We start from the raw sequence: 18,055 nt of genomic DNA on the forward strand, positions 1-18,055 counted from the left end.
TCCATTGATAACATGACTTTTAGCAGTCAAAATGATATCTGTATTTTTAAATGGTGAATTTTGAAGATAATTAAAATAGAAACAGAATAAACAAACGCTCAGCGACAATAATAATTATGATTTGCACATAAACAATCTAATTGGTGTAGAAAAAGTTGATTGTAATCAAGTACATGCAATTTGTTCCTGGTCCCACATCTGTCAAGCTGTCATTTTCTCAATAAAACAGCAAAGTAAGACTGTATTTACATTTCTGACGAACAAGGATCATAACAGGCTTTTCTGCAATACTTCCACCTGACAGAGGGAACAGACTTTCGTTTAAAAACATTGTTTAAGGGACAGTGGTGAGGTTACACCTTGGTGTTTTCTACTCAGACTACTGTACATAACAGTGTAAACTGTAATGGTTCACATGTCACTTGTGTTATTATTTCAGACATGGTCAGTCACACTGACCTTTTTCCATTTTTTCCATTGATTTTTTTCAGCTTATAGTCGGTTCAAAAGCACCTAGAGTGCTTATGTATTGTTGCTTGTGCAACAACTCAAAATAAAATTTATCTTATCCAAAGAAGTATAAAATACACAGAATGGCAACTGGCTGTAATCTCGCGTGATCTCGTGTCAGAGCGTGAATCGGTGTTAACTTAGTAACAACAAACATCGGCGAGCATAGAGTTACAATTTTTACCTTTAAAACTACATTTAAATAAAGCTTAGCTTCTAAAACAACATAAGTTTAATTTGAAATAGTCTTAAGACACAAAGTACACGTTTCTTACCATCAAAAGAAGCGTGGTCATACGGTAATAATTAATTTACCCATGAATAATTGCTTTCGGATACAAAATGACGCGTGGAGAACGCGTCACTTCCGGTAAACGAGATCTCATTCAGTTGTCACGTTTCTTTGGTGAGATTTGCTCCCTATGCCTTTCAAGTTGCCGATCTATTTATTTTTATAGCTCTTTGTCTTATCTTATCAGCTTCCACCAGATTTGTCCAGAATTTTGGGAGCAATGACATTCTATACAGGGTAAATGGCTGGTAAAGATGAAGTAGCCTTACTCATTTGGCTTATCGGGATATGGGTTATTTTATGATCCAATATTTTATAGTTGTCATCCCACAAAAGATGTCTGCACGCTGTCCCAAAACATGCACTTATCTGGACTAGTGAAATCCACTAGTAATGTTATATACCTGTAGGATGATTTTGGGCTCTGTTGTAAGGACTAGGTCCTTTTTAAGCCCCTCTTGGACTTGCAGACTTTATTAATGACCTTACTTACTGCAAGTTCTCAAAACAAATTTGGTAGTTATATTGGTAACAGATGAAGAGTACTTAATTACAAACAGTCGTTCCATGACAACATCTTATGCTGGTCTCAAAACTGATATAGCATATATAGAATTAACTTGTGTTGTATGAAATAGAGACTGTTAAAATTAAGCTGTTGAAAACTAGTACTGTATGTACTGTGAAATCATTAATATTCGTGGGGGGACAATTTTCGTGGTTGAGTCGATCTACGAAATTAATCTAAAGGAACAAGTAAAATTCCCTTTATTTTGTGTTCAAAAGTTGAAATCCACAATTTCATATCCCCACGAAATTGCTGTTTTGACCAAAACCATGAAATTTCATGCCCATGGAAATTAAATTATTTTACAGTATTGAAACTTAGTATAATATTTGAAGAAAAAAATTTAATGTTCTTTATGTTACTTACATGACATTAAGAAAATTGTTATTCCTATTAATATAGAAATTTGTTATCTCAGACACTCTGCAAGCTTTAAATGTATAAGTTAATATTCATATTTTTTATATAAAGTTACTTGTTTCAGGTGAGTGAATTTTAAATGGCGCATCATGTCTTGGTAACTGGTGCAGCGGGATATGTCGGTACACATGTACTTGTGGAACTAATTGAAGCTGGATTCGCTCCTGTTGCCATTGATAACAGGCCTAGTGCATTGACAGGTAAGTCTTAAGTTCCAGTTTGATAGTCAGTACACATGTACAGATGGAACTTCATCAAGAGAGAACATTTTTTTCTTGCTTAAGAATCAATAGGCTTTGAGCACTTTCCAGTAAGTCTAAGTTTAATCATTACCTAAGAAAAGATATAAAGTAAAATCTGTAGTTGTCTCCGTTTTAGTCTTTTGTGCAAATATGCAAATTTCAATAAAAAATGGAATGTGCAGATCCATATTATAATGCTAATAATGTGTTGAACAAAAAGTATCACACTATCTACCAGCATAGATTGGTGTAACTGTAATTTCACCTTGATTTCAGATGCTATACAAAAGATATATCAGATAACAGGGCATATGGTGATCTCATTCAGTGTGGATTTGCTGGACAAATCAAGTATAGCCAAAGTCTTTGATCAGGTATGCTCTTTCACACATTGGTTGTGCACAAAGTTAAGTAGATTCAACCCTGACTTGGTATTTTTGATGAACCTCAAAGTGATTCACATTTCTGTGGTTGTTAAATAACATAACAGTGTTCTTAGAATTCTGGCCACTAATTACTTTCTCTTGCAAGTTATAACTTTCTGTTGTAAAAAAGACTTTGGATAAGAAAACTTATGTTAGCTTTCAATATAGAGCATTTTGTCAAGCTACCAGCCAGAGCAAAGTAGGCCGACCACAAATAGAAACTACAGGCTGATCATGGTCTGCACTGTCCAATGTTCAGTCAGTAAATTTTCAGTGAACACTCCTTTGAATAATCAGCGGTACTGCCCAAATTGAATGTTGGACCTGTCCTTTTTAGAAATTTAGCAGGGTAAAGATTAAGTCAAAGTTTCAGACTAAACGTTGATGGATATGGAGACTGATGTTGCTATATTTCAGGTGCAAGTTGAGCATGTGTTGCATTTAGCTGGTCTAAAAGCTGTAAGAGAGTCTCAGGGAAATCCATTGATCTACTACAATGTAAATGTGATGGGAACCATCAATCTTCTAGAGGTAGGTCTCGGGGAAATCCATTGATCTACTACAATGTAAATGTGATAGGAACCATCAATCTTCTAGAGGTAGGTCTTGGGGAAATCCATTGATCTACTACAATGTAAATGTGATAGGAACCATCAATCTTCTAGAGGTAGGTCTCGGGGAAATCCATTGATCTACTACAATGTAAATTTTATAGGAACCATAAACCTTCTAGAGGTAGGTCTCAGGGAAATCCATTGATCTACTACAATGTAAATGTGATAGGAACCATCAGCCTTCTAGAGGTAGGTCTCGGAGAAATCCATTGATCTACTACAATGTAAATGTGATAGGAACCATCAGCCTTCTAGAGGTCTCGGGGAAATCCATTGAACTACTACAATGTAAATGTGATAGGAATTGTCAGCCTTCTAGAGGTAGGTCTCAGGGAAATCCATTGATCTACTACAATGTAAATGTGATAGGAACCATCAGCATTCTAGAGGTAGGTCTCGGGGAAATCCATTGATCTACTACAATGTAAATGTGATAGAAACCATCAATCTTCTAGAGGTAGGTCTCGGGGAAATCCATTGATCTACTACAATGTAAATGTGATAGGAACCATCAGCCTTCTAGAGGTAGGTCTCGGGGAAATCCATTGATCTACTACAATGTAAATGTGATAGGAACCATCAGCCTTCTAGAGGTAGGTCTCGGGGAAATCCATTGATCTACTACAATGTAAATGTGATAGGAACCATCAGCCTTCTAGAGGTAGGTCTCGGGGAAATCCATTGATCTACTACAGTGTAAATGTGATAGGAACCATCAGCCTTCTAGAGGTAGGTCTCGGGGAAATCCATTGATCAACTACCATGTAAATGTGATAGGAACCATCAGCCTTCTAGAGGTAGGTCTCGGGGAAATCCATTGATCTACTACAATGTAAATGTGATAGCAACCATCAATCTTCTAGAGGTAGGTCTCGGGGAAATCCATTGATCTACTACAATGTAAATGTGATAGCAACCATCAATCTTCTAGAGGTAGGTCTCGGGGAAATCCATTGATCTACTACAATGTAAATGTGATAGCAACCATCACTTCTAGAGGTAGGTCTCGGGAATTCCATTGATCTACTACAATGTAAATGTGATAGGAACCATCAGCCTTCTAGAGGTAGGTCTCGGGAAATCCATTGATCTACTACAATGTAAATGTGATAGGAACATCAGCCTTCTAGAGGTAGGTCTCGGGGAATATCCATTGATCTACTACAATGTAAATGTGATAGGAACCATCAGCCTTCTAGAGGTAGGTCTCGGAGAAATCCATTGATCTACTACAATGTAAATGTGATAGGAACCATCAGCATTCTAGAGGTAGGTCTCGGGGAAATCCATTGATCTACTACAATGTAAATGTGATAGCCACCATCAACCTTCTAGAGGTATGTCTCGGGGAAATCCATTGATCTACTACAATGTAAATGTGATAGCAACCATCAGCCTTCTAGAGGTAGGTCTCAGGGAATTCCATTGATCTACTACAATGTAAATGTGATAGGAATTGTCAGCCTTCTAGAGGTAGGTCTCAGGGAATTCCATTGATCTACTACAATGTAAATGTGATAGGAATTGTCAACCTTTAGAGGTAGGTCTCGGGGAATTCCATTGATCTACTACAATGTAAATGTGATAGGAACCGTCAACCTTCTAGAGGTAGGTCTCGGAGAAATCCATTGATCTACTACAATGTAAATGTGATAGGAACCGTCCACCTTCTAGAGGTAGGTCTCGGGGAAATCCATTGATCTACTACAATGTAAATGTGATAGGAACCGTCCACCTTCTAGAGGTAGGTCTCGGGGAAATCCATTGATCTACTACAATGTAAATGTGATAGGAACCGTCCACCTTCTAGAGGTAGGTCTCGGGGAAATCCATTGATCTACTACAATGTAAATGTGATAGCAACCATCAGCCTTCTAGAGGTAGGTCTCGGGGAAATCCATTGATCTATTACAATGTAAATGTGATAGCAACCATCAGCCTTCTAGAGGTAGGTCTCGGGGAAATCCATTGATCTACTACAATGTAAATGTGATAGGAACCGTCAATCTTCTAGAGGTAGGTCTCGGGGAAATCCATTGATCTACTACAATGTAAATGTGATAGGAACCGTCAACCTTCTGGAGGTAGGTCTCGGGGAAATCCATTGATCTACTACAATGTAAATGTGATAGGAACCGTCCACCTTCTGGAGGTAGGTCTCAGGGAAATCCATTGATCTACTACAATGTAAATGTGATAGGAACCGTCCACCTTCTAGAGGTAGGTCTCGGGGAAATCCATTGATCTACTACAATGTAAATGTGATAGGAACCGTCCACCTTCTAGAGGTAGGTCTCGGGGAAATCCATTGATCTACTACAATGTAAATGTGATAGGAACCGTCAACCTTCTAGAGGTAGGTCTCGGGGAAATCCATTGATCTACTACAATGTAAATGTGATAGGAACCGTCACCTTCTAGAGGTAGGTCTCGGGGAATCCATTGATCTACTACAATGTAAATGTGATAGGAACCGTCCACCTTCTAGAGGTAGGTCTCGGGGAAATCCATTGATCTACTACAATGTAAATGTGATAGGAACCGTCAACCTTCTAGAGGTAGGTCTCAGGGAAATCCATTGATCTACTACAATGTAAATGTGATAGGAACCGTCAACCTTCTAGAGGTAGGTCTCAGGGAAATCCATTGATCTACTACAATGTAAATGTGATAGGAACCGTCAACCTTCTAGAGGTAGGTCTCGGGGAATTCCATTGATCTACTACAATGTAAATGTGATAGGAACCGTCAACCTTCTAGAGGTAGGTCTCGGGGAATTCCATTGATCTACTACAATGTAAATGTGATAGGAACCGTCAACCTTCTAGAGGTAGGTCTCGGGGAATTCCATTGATCTACTACAATGTAAATGTGATAGGAACCGTCAACCTTCTAGAGGTAGGTCTCGGGGAATTCCATTGATCTACTACAATGTAAATGTGATAGGAACCGTCAACCTTCTAGAGGTAGGTCTCGGGGAAATCCATTGATGTACTACAATGTAAATGTGATAGGAATTGTCAACCTTCTAGAGGTAGGTCTCGGGGAAATCCATTGATCTACTACAATGTAAATGTGATAGGAACCATCAATCTTCTAGAGGTAGGTCTCGGGGAAATCCATTGATCTACTACAATGTAAATGTGATAGCAACCATCAGCCTTCTAGAGGTAGGTCTCGGGGAAATCCATTGATCTACTACAATGTAAATGTGATAGGAACCATCAGCCTTCTAGAGGTAGGTCTCGGGGAAATCCATTGATCTACTACAATGTAAATGTGATAGGAACCATCAGCCTTCTGGAGGTAGGTCTCGGGGAAATCCATTGATCTACTACAATGTAAATGTGATAGCAACCATCAATCTTCTGGAGGTAGGTCTCGGGGAAATCCATTGATCTACTACAATGTAAATTTTATAGGAACCATCAATCTTCTGGAGGTAGGTCTCGGGGAAATCCATTGATCTACTACAATGTAAATGTGATAGGAACCTTCCACCTTCTGGAGGTAGGTCTCAGGGAAATCCATTGATCTACTACAATGTAAATGTGATAGGAACCGTCAACCTTCTAGAGGTAGGTCTAAGGGAAATCCATTGATCTACTACAATGTAAATGTGATAGGAACCATCAATCTTCTAGAGGTAGGTCTCACGGAAATCCATTGATCTACTACAATGTAAATGTGATAGGAACCATCAATCTTCTAGAGGTAGGTCTCACGGAAATCCATTGATCTACTACAATGTAAATGTGATAGGAACCATCAATCTTCTAGAGGTAGGTCTCGGGGAAATCCATTGATCTACTACAATGTAAATGTGATAGGAACCATCAATCTTCTAGAGGTAGGTCTCGGGGAAATCCATTGATCTACTACAATGTAAATGTGATAGGAACCATCAATCTTCTAGAGGTAGGTCTCGGGGAAATCCATTGATCTACTACAATTCAAATGTGATAGGAACCGTCAATCTTCTAGAGGTAGGTCTCGGGGAAATCCATTGATCTACTACAATTCAAATGTGATAGGAACCGTCAATCTTCTAGAGGTAGGTCTCGGGGAATTCCATTGATCTACTACAATGTAAATGCGATAGGAACCGTCAACCTTCTAGAGGTAGGTCTCGGGAAATTCCATTGATCTACTACAATGTAAATGTGATAGGAATTGTCAACCTTCTAGAGGTAGGTCTCGGGGAAATCCATTGATCTACTACAATGTAAATGTGATAGGAACTGTCAACCTTCTAGAGGTAAGTCTTAGGGAATTCCATTGATCTACTACAATGTAAATTGTGATAGGAACTTCAACTTTAGAAGTAGGTCTCAGGGGAATCATTGATCTACACAATGTAAATGGATTATAGGACCGTCAACCTCTAGAGTAGGTCTATGGGAAATCCATTGATCTACTACAATGTAATGTTGATAGGGAAACGTCAACCTTCCTAGTGGTAGGTCTCAGGAAATCCATTGATCTACTACATGTAAATGTGATAGGAACCGTCAACTCCTAGAGGTAGGTCACAGGAAATCCATTGATCTACTACAATGTAATTGTGATAGGAACCATCAACCTTCTAGAAGTAGGTCTCAGGGAAATCCATTGATCTACTACAATGTAAATGTGATAGGAACCATCAATCTTCTAGAGGTTTGTATTTTATATGACTGCATCATCCCAGACAGTTCTGCCACAAATGACGCAATGTCTTTGTTGTGAGCTCAGAAGTGTAGCATCAAAGTATAAATATGAGAATTCCTGAGTTCCGTAATCAGGCCAAGTAAAGGTCTCTGTGAGAATTTTATAGACCTCATTTACCATTTATCTTTCACTTTTGATTCATTTTTTTACCTTGTCTGCTGATACTTGCAGAGAACTGTTGTTTATATAAATTATTTATATTGTTGGAAAGAGTGTTTAACTGGTATCCAACTCAATATATAACAGTTTTATCTTGTTACAACTAAAACATCAGATCAGCATGTGACATCTCTTGATTAATAGAAATGCCAGAAATGTTTAGAAGATGAGACAGAAATGCCATAATAATCTTCATCAAAAACAAACTGTGTCTTTTTTGTATTAATGATAACTTTGGTTATTTTTATATAAATCTAGGTGATGGATGAACATGGTGTACACAACATTATATTTTCAAGTTCATCGAAGGTGTATGGTGTACCTCAATATCTTCCTCTAGACGAGAAGCACCCGACAGGGAGTTGTACCAATCCATATGGTAGAACCAAACACATGGTGGAGAATATTCTGCATGATTTAACAATATCAGATGTGGTATGCATGCAGTATCTTCATTACAATTAATAATGCTTAGCAGTGTCTGCTTGAAAATAATGCTTGAAATTCTAGTTAATCTTTTTCTACAAACCTATATTAAGTAGCCAGACAAGAGAGAGTGACAAAATGTGGCTGCTTAAGGTAGATGGCTGCTTAAGAAAAGTTAAAATAAAAACAAAATTTCCATTTGAAAAGTTACGGGATTGCTTATGACAAGTGGCTTCTAAATACAGATGGCTGATAAGGTGAGTTCAACTATAGTTTAAAAGCTTTCCTATCCTCAGACCTTTCGCTGCACATCACTAGCCTGGTAGAGGAAGCATTTTCTTGCATTCCTGAAAGGAGTTTCTGATGTTTGCACAGGTGCTGGAAAACTCCATTTTACAACCGGGAGTGTAAGATGACTAAATATTTAAGGGCGAGCATATAGTTGCCGCTTTATCTGTCTTTCCGTCTGTCTGTCACACTTTTGTCTGGAGTATTCTTGAAAAGTATTAATGGCATTTGATTAAAACATTACATAATCATAGAGGCCATGGAGAAAAAGTGCAGTGTCAAAGAATCATAACTCTGTCTAACCCAGATTTTGAATTATCTCCCTTTATTATACAAAATAAGACTTGTCCGGAGCATTACTTGAAAAAGAATCATAAGTCTACTTTGCCTAGTTTTTGAATTATCTCCCTTTATTATACAAAATAATGCTTCTTCATAGCATAACTTGAAAAGTATTAATGGCATTTCATTGAAACTTCACAAAATGATAGAGGCCATTGAGGGGAAGTGCATTGTCAAAGAACCATAACTCTACTTTACCTAGATTTTGAATTATCTCCCTTTATTATACAAAATAAGGCTAGTCCGGAGCATTACTTGAAAAGTATTAAACTAAATGGCATTTCATTGAAACTTCACAAAATGATAGAGGCCATTTTCCTTTTTGGTTTCTAAAACGTTGTTCCCCATATTGGGACAAGCACTTGTGTCGGGGAGCATCATTCAGTTTTACAGATTCCTTGTTTTATGTAAAACTAGATAAAAATCAACTACTTTATAGTTCTTCTTTGTTCTTTACAGTAAATGTCTTGGTTCAATAGACTTTATTTTACAAAAATTCATCATTTCAAAGCAGATGATAAAACAAAACCAAAACTCTTGCCTTTGTAAGGTTATCATGTACTTTCTGATTAGAGACATAAATTTCCCATTCTTTGTTCAGTTGTGCCACTGTAAGGAAAAAGTGTGATTAGAAAGTCATTTGTTTGATTTTCTTTTTAAAATTATTTGTTGAATATGGCATGCAAGGAAAAGATTCTATCGATGGTCGTAGGTGTAAATTAAAAAGTCTGCCTCTTTGGTAACTGTTTATGTTGTAACTTGGCAGAGCCTCATTACCACATAAACAGTCACCCTCCAACTGGATATTCCCATTTACAGCCAGTGAAAGAAGCTTACAAAATAACCAGTTCAGTAGTGCTAAAGTTGAGCCTTTGTTGGGAATGAACTTCTATGTTGATTTGACCAAAGACACAAGATGCAATTCATACACTTACACTGGATTTATTGGAAAAGTCATTCAGATTGCTGACTTGGAATCACTTGCCTCAAACTTCTGTTGGCACTCACTTTGCTAGGGTTAAAAGCATTCAGCCTATGTGTGTTTCGAAGTTCTACTTGTATGCCTAACTGTTCTTGAACTAATGCTGGGAATTGTTCTTGCAATCTTCAGACAAAAGCTGCCATATAACTATAGTGGATAAACAAACAGAAGCCCTCTCCATTTGTTAATCCCCCGCCGTGGCGGAGGGATTATAGAAATGGTCTGCTTCCGTCCGTCCGTCCTTCCGTCGTAACAAATTCATGTCCGGTCCATATCTCCTAAACCCCTTGAAGGATTTTCATTAAACTTGGGTCAAATGATCACCTCATCAAGACGATGTGCAGAACTCATGAGTCAGCCTTGTCGGTTCAAGGTCAAGGTCACAACTCAAGGTCAAAGGTTTGAGCCTGCCATTTTGTGTCCGCTCTATATCTCCTAAACCCCTTGAAGGAATTTTATAAAACTTGGGTCAAATGATCACCTCATCAAGATGATGTGCAGAACCCATGAGTCAGCCATGCCGGCTCAAGGTCAAGGTCACAACTCAAGGTCAAAGGTTTGAGCCTTCCATTTTGTGTCCGCTCTATATCTCTTAAACCCCTTGAAGGAATTTTATAAAACTTGGGTCAAATGATCACCTCATCAAGACGATGTGCAGAACCTATGAGTCAGTCATGCCAGCTCAAGGTCAAGGTCACAACTAAGGGTCGAAGGTTTGAGCCTTCCATTTGGTGTCCACTCTGTATCTCTTGAACCCCTTGAAGGATTTTCATCAAACTTTTGTCAAATGATCACCTCATCAAGAACTCATGAGTCAGCCATGTCAACTCAAGGTCAAGGTCACAACTGAAGGTCAAAGGTTTCAGCTCTGTATCTCCTAAACCCCTTGAAGGATTTTCATGAAACTTTGGTCAAATGATCACCTCATCAAGACGTGCAGAATTCATGAGTCAGCCGTGTCAGTTCAAGGTCAAGGTCACAGCTAAAATCAAAGGTTTTACCCTTTCACTATCCATAGCAGTGGCGGGTGATTTAGCTGTCTTTCAGACTGCCTTGTTCCAAAGGGTTTTGAATTCTTTACATGTTGACAAGTTTTTAAATCTTTAGTGGGCTGGTGGTCTAGTGGTTAACAGGCTTGACTGTCACTCCAGAGGTCCGGGGTCTGAAATGTAAAAATGATACAAGAAAACTGGTCCTTTATCATGCTAATACACAGTTTTAATGTGGTATTTGGTCAAGATTTAAAGGCATTGCAATGCATTTTACTGTTTCAAAACATAGATTTGTTCTGTACAGAAAGCGACTATAAGATTATACCAAAGGTTTGTTTAACAAAATACAATTATTACAGAGATGGAATGTGACAGTATTACGCTATTTCAATCCTAGTGGTGCTCACAGCTCAGGTATTCTAGGAGAAGACCAATCAGAGAAGCCGAGAAACTTAATGCCATGTATTTGTCATGTTGCTGAGGGCAAGATGAAGAAATTGACCATATTTGGAAAGGACTATGATACACCAGATGGCACAGGTATTCTGAACTGTAGAGGAGGATTCTGTCACTATATTTTTACAAATAATTATTTTGGGGTGCCTCTGTTGCCAGTTGGTTAAGGTTGCTGACTTTGCATATTGTGGGCTTGAGCTTGAAAAGCTTGGAGCTTGGGTATGAATTCTTTTATGTGTGACAGACGTTTTAAATAGCTGTTTTGAAGGCTGATGGGTCTACCAGTGTGCCATTGGGCCTCCGATATTGCACCTCAAATCTTCATCTAAATATGTAACTATACAGAAAGAGTTGTCAAAATGCTACTTTTGAAACAGCAGGATAACATCCACAAACAGTTTCTTCCAGCTGTGTTGAAAAACATGATGGCACCTAATACAGTTTTATCAATTTTCAAGTATATATATACATGTATATGTATATGTACATTTTTTTGGCAGCATACTTTTTAGATAGTATCATTCTTTATGTTGCTATCCAGTATTTACCAGGTTTATGGTTGAATTCATTACATAAACCACTCCTAAAAAAAATATGTAATAAATTTATTTCTTAAACACTTTCTTTGGGTCTTAGAGTTTGTAAAAATCTAATCATTCCTATCCCACTGAATGTATATGTTTCTAGTACACAGACAAATATTTGCAAATATGAAAATGTATTTTTTGTTCTTATTTCAGCCATGAAGGGGTACACGCATGTTGTAGATTTAGCTAAAGGTCATATAGCAGCATTAAAAACTAGTCATCAAAACGGAACTTATAGAGTGAGTTGAATAAGATATGACATTTCAAAAAAAAAAAGACATTGTAGAATTCATTTTTTTGTACATTGATAAAGGAGATATCATATTGTTGTCATGAGATTTAGGGAGATTTCAGTTTGTTTTGATGATGATTTCAGAAGAGTTTTACTTCCTAAATCTTTGGTGTAATCAGTTGTATTGTTGTCATAAGATTTCGAGGCTTCGGCCAAAGCAGTGAAATAAAGCAGGCTTGAACAAAAATGTAATGGGAATTTTATCTGCTGGTTGGAATTAACCCTTATCATGCTGGACACGTCTAATTCTGCCTTTGCGCCCAGTGCAGATCATGATCAGCCTACACATCTGTGCAGTCTGATCATGATCTGCACTGTTCGCTTTTCAGTCAGTATATTTTTAGTATGAACCCCTTTTAATAGTTAATGGTACTGTCCAGATTAAGAGATGGACAAGTTCTTTTAATGTATAGAAATTTAGCAGGGTACGGGTTAATTTCATAGACTGACACAATGACAAGATCTGCAGAGATGAGTAAGCCATGTTTTTTTAAGAAAGAAGGGCAAAAACAAATGCTTTAAACACATGAAATTTATCAATGACATTTATTATTTTGATTCCAGGCATGTTCATTTTCATTTTTCAGGTTTATAATCTGGGTGCAGAAAAAACTTACTCTATTCTTGATATGGTCAAAATGTTTGAACAGATCTCAGGGAAAAAAGTAAAGTATAGACAATTTCACCTTTCTTTGTTTTAAACTAAGATTGAAATATTTTTCATGATTGAACACCATATGCAATATTACTTATAGTGGCATAGCCATGAGTGAAAATGTTAGATATGGTATTCATGAGTGTAAGATATTTTGATCTTACACGTGTTACATGTAAAACAGACAAATTTTATTTAATGTTTATACTAAATTTATCCATTTTATAGTTTCATATATTTAATATTTTACTCTAAATTATATTTAATAATTGATTGAAAAACATGTAATAAACACGGATAACAATTGCCAATAAACCAAAAGCATGAAAGTAACTTTACATTTGTATGTAGTATTTTGTTTACCTTGAAGATCAGTGATTAAGATCTGTAAATGTCAATAATTTAATCAAAGACTGAAGCTTTTTTTAGCAAAAACTATTGAAAATTCTGTTGATACATGCAATACTAGCATATTTTACACAGATTGTGGTAGAATTCTGTGATAGAAAGCCAGGGGAGATAGCGGTATGTTCAGCTGATAGCTCTAAAGCATTTCGGGAACTCAGATGGAAAACTGATAGAACCCTAAAACAAATGTGTAAGTTATTACTTCAAAGTTGTGCACGAAGGCATTTACTTTAAAATAAGAAATTTTAGCAAGGGACTAATTTTTGATATACATATATTCAGAAACTCATCTTCCTGTAAATAAATACTCACAATTTTAGGTTCAACAATTTGGCCATTTATCATGAATATTTGACCACTTGAACCAGTGTTGATAATATGTATAGCGAGGGTGATATGTTCTATAAAATACCCAAGTAGAAACGCATCCCATCCCCCATTTAATGCACTTCCTTATAAATAATTTCTTTTAGTGATGTCATTATGTCTACCACATCACAGTGGTATGGGAGACATTGATTTACTCCTGTCTGTGTGTGTGTCTGTGTGTTTGTGTCTGCCTGTCTGTCACAAATCTTGTCTGCACTCTTTAAGTCAAACATTTCTCATCCAATCTTCACCAAACTTCAACAAAATGTGATTGCCAGTCCTAGGCCAAGTTCGATAATTAGCCGAATCAGCCTAGGCACTTCGGAATTATGGCCCTTGAAACTTGTGTTTGATAATCAAAGCACTGAAAGTCTGATAAAGCAGTTGAGGTCTTGGTGCATGGTTGACTCATATACTACTATTCAGATGATTAGGCAGTTGTGGGAGACATGTGCTTTTCTCAAAAGCAGCTCTTAGACTAGTTTTATTTGATATATCGTTTTTTTTTTTCAAATAGCAAAACGGTAGAACTAAAGTCAAATAATAGCAGACTCGGTTTGATTGAGCCTTGATAAAATGATAGATATTAAGAAATGTGTAAAACCATTACTTATCAGCATTAGTTGCCAACTTCTATATCCCCTTTCATTGTTGTTTGGTTATTCATTCATTTCCAGTATGCAGATATATGTGCACCTCCTGTTTCTAGGATATATTCGAGGAGCATACATCAGTTTACTGTTATCTCTTGTAGAAATTACTGGTTGTCAAGATAAAAATAGCCAAACATTCCAGGTACCATTTTACAAAAAAATCTTAAGATTTTACTTATCCTAAGATTTTCTGTAAAACGGTCTCCTGATACTTACAAAATAAAGTTTCAAGACCATTTCTAGAAATCAGCTAGTCCCAGGTTAATTTCAAGAATGTTTAAGATTTTTAGATGGTCTGTATAAGATCTTTAGATTGGTTCTATTTGATTCTACACTTTGAGGTTTTAGACTGGTCTATGAGATTATAGACTGGTCTCTATGAGATTATAGACTTTGAGGTTTTTTACTGAACGCTGAGATTATAGACTGGTCTCTATGAGATTATAGACTGGTTCTATGAGATTATAGACTGAGGTTTTAGACTAGTCTCTATGAGATTATGGACTAGTCTCTAGAATTATAAACTGGTCTCTTTGAGATTATAGACTGGTCTCTGAGATTGTAGACTGGTCTCTATGAGATTATAGACTGGTTCTATGAGATTATAAACTTTAAGGTTTTAGACTGGTCTGTGAGATTATAGACTGATCTCTATGAGATAATAGACTGGTTCTAAGAGATTATAGACTGGTTCTATGAGATTATAGACATTGAAGTTTAAAAGATTATAGACTGGTTCTATGAGATTATAGACTTTGAGGTTTTAGACTGGACTGTGAGGTTATAGACTGGTCTCTATGAGATTATAGACTTTGAGGTTTTAGACGGGTCTCTGTGAGGTTTTAGACTTGTCTGTATGAAATTTTAGACTTTGGGCTTTTGGACTGGTCTCTCTGAGATTTAAGACTGGTCTCTTAACTGAATAACTTTTGACTCTTGTTTACATTTACAGGCGAGGATATGTGGCATTGGATGACAACAGAAAAACCAGAACAGGTTACAAATGGGCATGTAAACAATACAGATATATCTGCTACACCAACACACATTACAAATGGACATGTAAATAATACAGATATATCTGCAACAGATATCATATGATTCATGCAGGGCTTTTTTAATAGTCTGTTATATATATTTTTTTAATCTTTTTCTTTATTTAAACCCCAAAACAGATGTAAATTTTATTATATCTGGCTGCCCCATCAGGGTATGAGGCACTTTTTAGCTCAACTATTCATAGAATAGTTGAGCTATTGGACTCGCCCGTGCGTCCATGTCGGCGTTGGCATCCAGATTTGGTTAAGGTTTGGTATGTAAGCTAATATCTCAGTAACCACTTGTGGAAATGGATTGAAACTTCACACACTTATTCACTGTGATAAACTGACTTACGTTGCACAGGTTCCATCACTCTAGTTTGCTTTTTTACAAAATTATGCCCTTTTTTTCGACTTAGAAATTTTTGGTTAAGGTTTTGTATGTAAGCTGGTATCTCAGTATCCACTAATTGGAATGGATTGAAACTTCACACACTTGTTCACTGTCATGATCTAACATGCACTGTGATGGTCCCATAACACTACTTTGCATTTTTACAAAATTATGCCCCTTGTTTGACTTAGCAGTTTTTGGTTAAGTTTTTGTATGTAAGCTGATATCTCAGTATCCAGTAATTGGAAAGGATTGAAACTTCACTCTCTTGTTCATTGTCATGATATGACATGCAGTGCAAAGGTTCAGTAACTCTACTTAGCATTTTTCAAAATTATGCCCCTTTTACGACTTAGCAGTTTTTGGTTAAATTCTTATATGTAAGCTGGTATCTCAGTACCCACTAATGGGAATGGGTTGAAACTTCACACACCTGTCCACTGCGGAGAAGCTGTGTGTGCAGGTTCCATAACCCTGTTTTGCATTTTTACAAAATTATGCCCTTTTTGTCTTGTATTCATTTAATTGACAAGGCTTGTTGAATGGTCGAGCGTTGCTGTCCTCTGACAGCTCTTGTTGAATTTTGCAGTTAGATTAATTGTTTTAATTTTTATATTCTGGCATATGAAACTTATTAAATATTTCTTACTTAGAATTCAAAATGGTGTAACATGAGCATAAAACTTACTTTCATTAACTAAAATTCATGGGACTCTAGATGTTACTGAAGCAAACTTGCAAATTTTGAAAAAAAAAAAGTTTTAAAAATGGTTGAAATTTACAGTTGAAAATAGTCAAGCACTATTCAATAGATTTTTTCCTGATAACTTTTAAGACATTTAATATATTTTTGAATAATTAAGAATTTTCTATTTCCATTTAAATTTGAGGTCTTTAGAAGATATTACTATCTTAATTGAATAATTGAAAAGAAATTAATGGAAAATCTTATTACAAAATAAGTGAATCATCAATTAAATGTGATATATATATTTTTCTTTGGGGTTTTAAGTTGTTACAATTTATCTACTGGCTGTTTAAGAATGACTGCATTTCCTTAAATAGAAGATTGGTTTCAAAGCTCTAGGGGTTTAAAGAAATATATAAACAAATTTATTATTGGGGATTGCATTATGGGAAAAATAACTTGTAGTCATTGACTGATTATTTATTTAGAATGTAGGACGTTTTGGCCAGCGGACGTTTTGGCCCGGACGTTTCGGCCTAGGATCTTTCGGCCTAGGATGTTTTGGCCAGGCATTTTTTGGGGGTAGGACGTTTTGGCCAAAAAAAAATTGTGGTTCCATATTGTGCAAAATATGGTCTGGAGATTATTCTAAAGAATGTTATAGTATAAGTGAACAAATTAAACTGATAATAAAACATACTCATGTTATTTTATTTTTATTTTTTATAATCTTTTTATATGTATACATATAAACATATGCACATTGTATATGTTAATAATTGCTGAATATTTTCCCCATACACAAACACATACAATATGTATTTTGAAAATATTTGCCATTTTACAACAAACCAAAAGAGTTATGAAAATAAATTTTATTCACAATTATTTTTTTAAAAGAATGATCAATTATACTGTAACATATGATAACATATTAATGTCCAGATCATAATTTGCATATTATGGAAATAATATTTTTTTGGCCAAAACATCCTACCTCAAAAATTTTCTTGGCCAAAACATCCTAGGCTGAAAGATCCTAGGCCGAAACGTCCGGGCCAAAACGTCCGTGGCCAAAACGTCCGTCCTCCATTTATTTTAGTGGTCGTATTAACAGGGGTATGAACGTTTTTATAATGAATATTATTAAGGGTTATATTTTGTAATGTTTGGAGATAAAGGGATGTTTGTTACCGGTAAATATAAAAAAAAATCAAAAACAACATTTTTTAGACTATTTTTATGTCTCCTATTTTTTTAGGTGGACTTGTGCGGGTATTTTATCAACTTGTGTATTTAGGATTTCTTAACTCAAAGCGGCTGCCACATCTTATAGGCAAATTTTGTTGTTGTTGTTGTTGTTTAAATGCTTATCTTGCCACAAGACAAACTTATCTAGCATGTCATGTTGTGTCCTTTCCTTTATCTAAAAATAGTTTTAGAGGTTTAAATTGAACAAGTAGGTAAGTAAAGAGTGAGGTTAGTCTTATTAGTTCAAAATGTAATAGAGAAAGTCATGTTTAAAATGTATTTAGACCTTAAT

The 18,055-nt window shown here is 36.1% G+C and overlaps 1 protein-coding gene across 5 annotated transcripts; it reads left to right on the forward strand.

Annotated features, from left to right (window-relative positions):
- The first annotated feature begins 166 nt into the window (after positions 1–166).
- LOC123523827 (UDP-glucose 4-epimerase-like) lies at positions 167–17,283 on the forward strand. Of its 5 annotated transcripts, none has more exons than XM_053539509.1 (11): positions 177–347; positions 1,855–1,990; positions 2,309–2,406; positions 2,875–2,924; positions 3,197–3,260; positions 8,199–8,375; positions 11,330–11,510; positions 12,167–12,252; positions 12,893–12,970; positions 13,444–13,558; positions 15,343–17,283. In XM_053539509.1, exons 2-11 carry the CDS (start codon positions 1,870–1,872, stop codon positions 15,489–15,491), a joined length of 1,119 nt encoding a protein of 372 aa, XP_053395484.1. In that variant the 5' UTR covers positions 177–347; positions 1,855–1,869; the 3' UTR covers positions 15,492–17,283. The 5 variants fall into 5 exon arrangements, with proteins under 5 accessions (XP_045157468.2, XP_053395484.1, XP_053395483.1 ...); XM_053539508.1 differs by lacking the exon at positions 3,197–3,260 and adding an exon at positions 6,586–6,649; XM_053539510.1 differs by lacking the exon at positions 3,197–3,260 and adding an exon at positions 7,667–7,730.
- Positions 17,284–18,055: the final 772 nt, after the last annotated feature.

The sequence above is a fragment of the Mercenaria mercenaria genome, chromosome 3 (genome assembly GCF_021730395.1).
Source record: "Mercenaria mercenaria strain notata chromosome 3, MADL_Memer_1, whole genome shotgun sequence".
In the NCBI taxonomy this organism is placed as follows: Eukaryota; Metazoa; Mollusca; class Bivalvia; order Venerida; family Veneridae; genus Mercenaria; species Mercenaria mercenaria.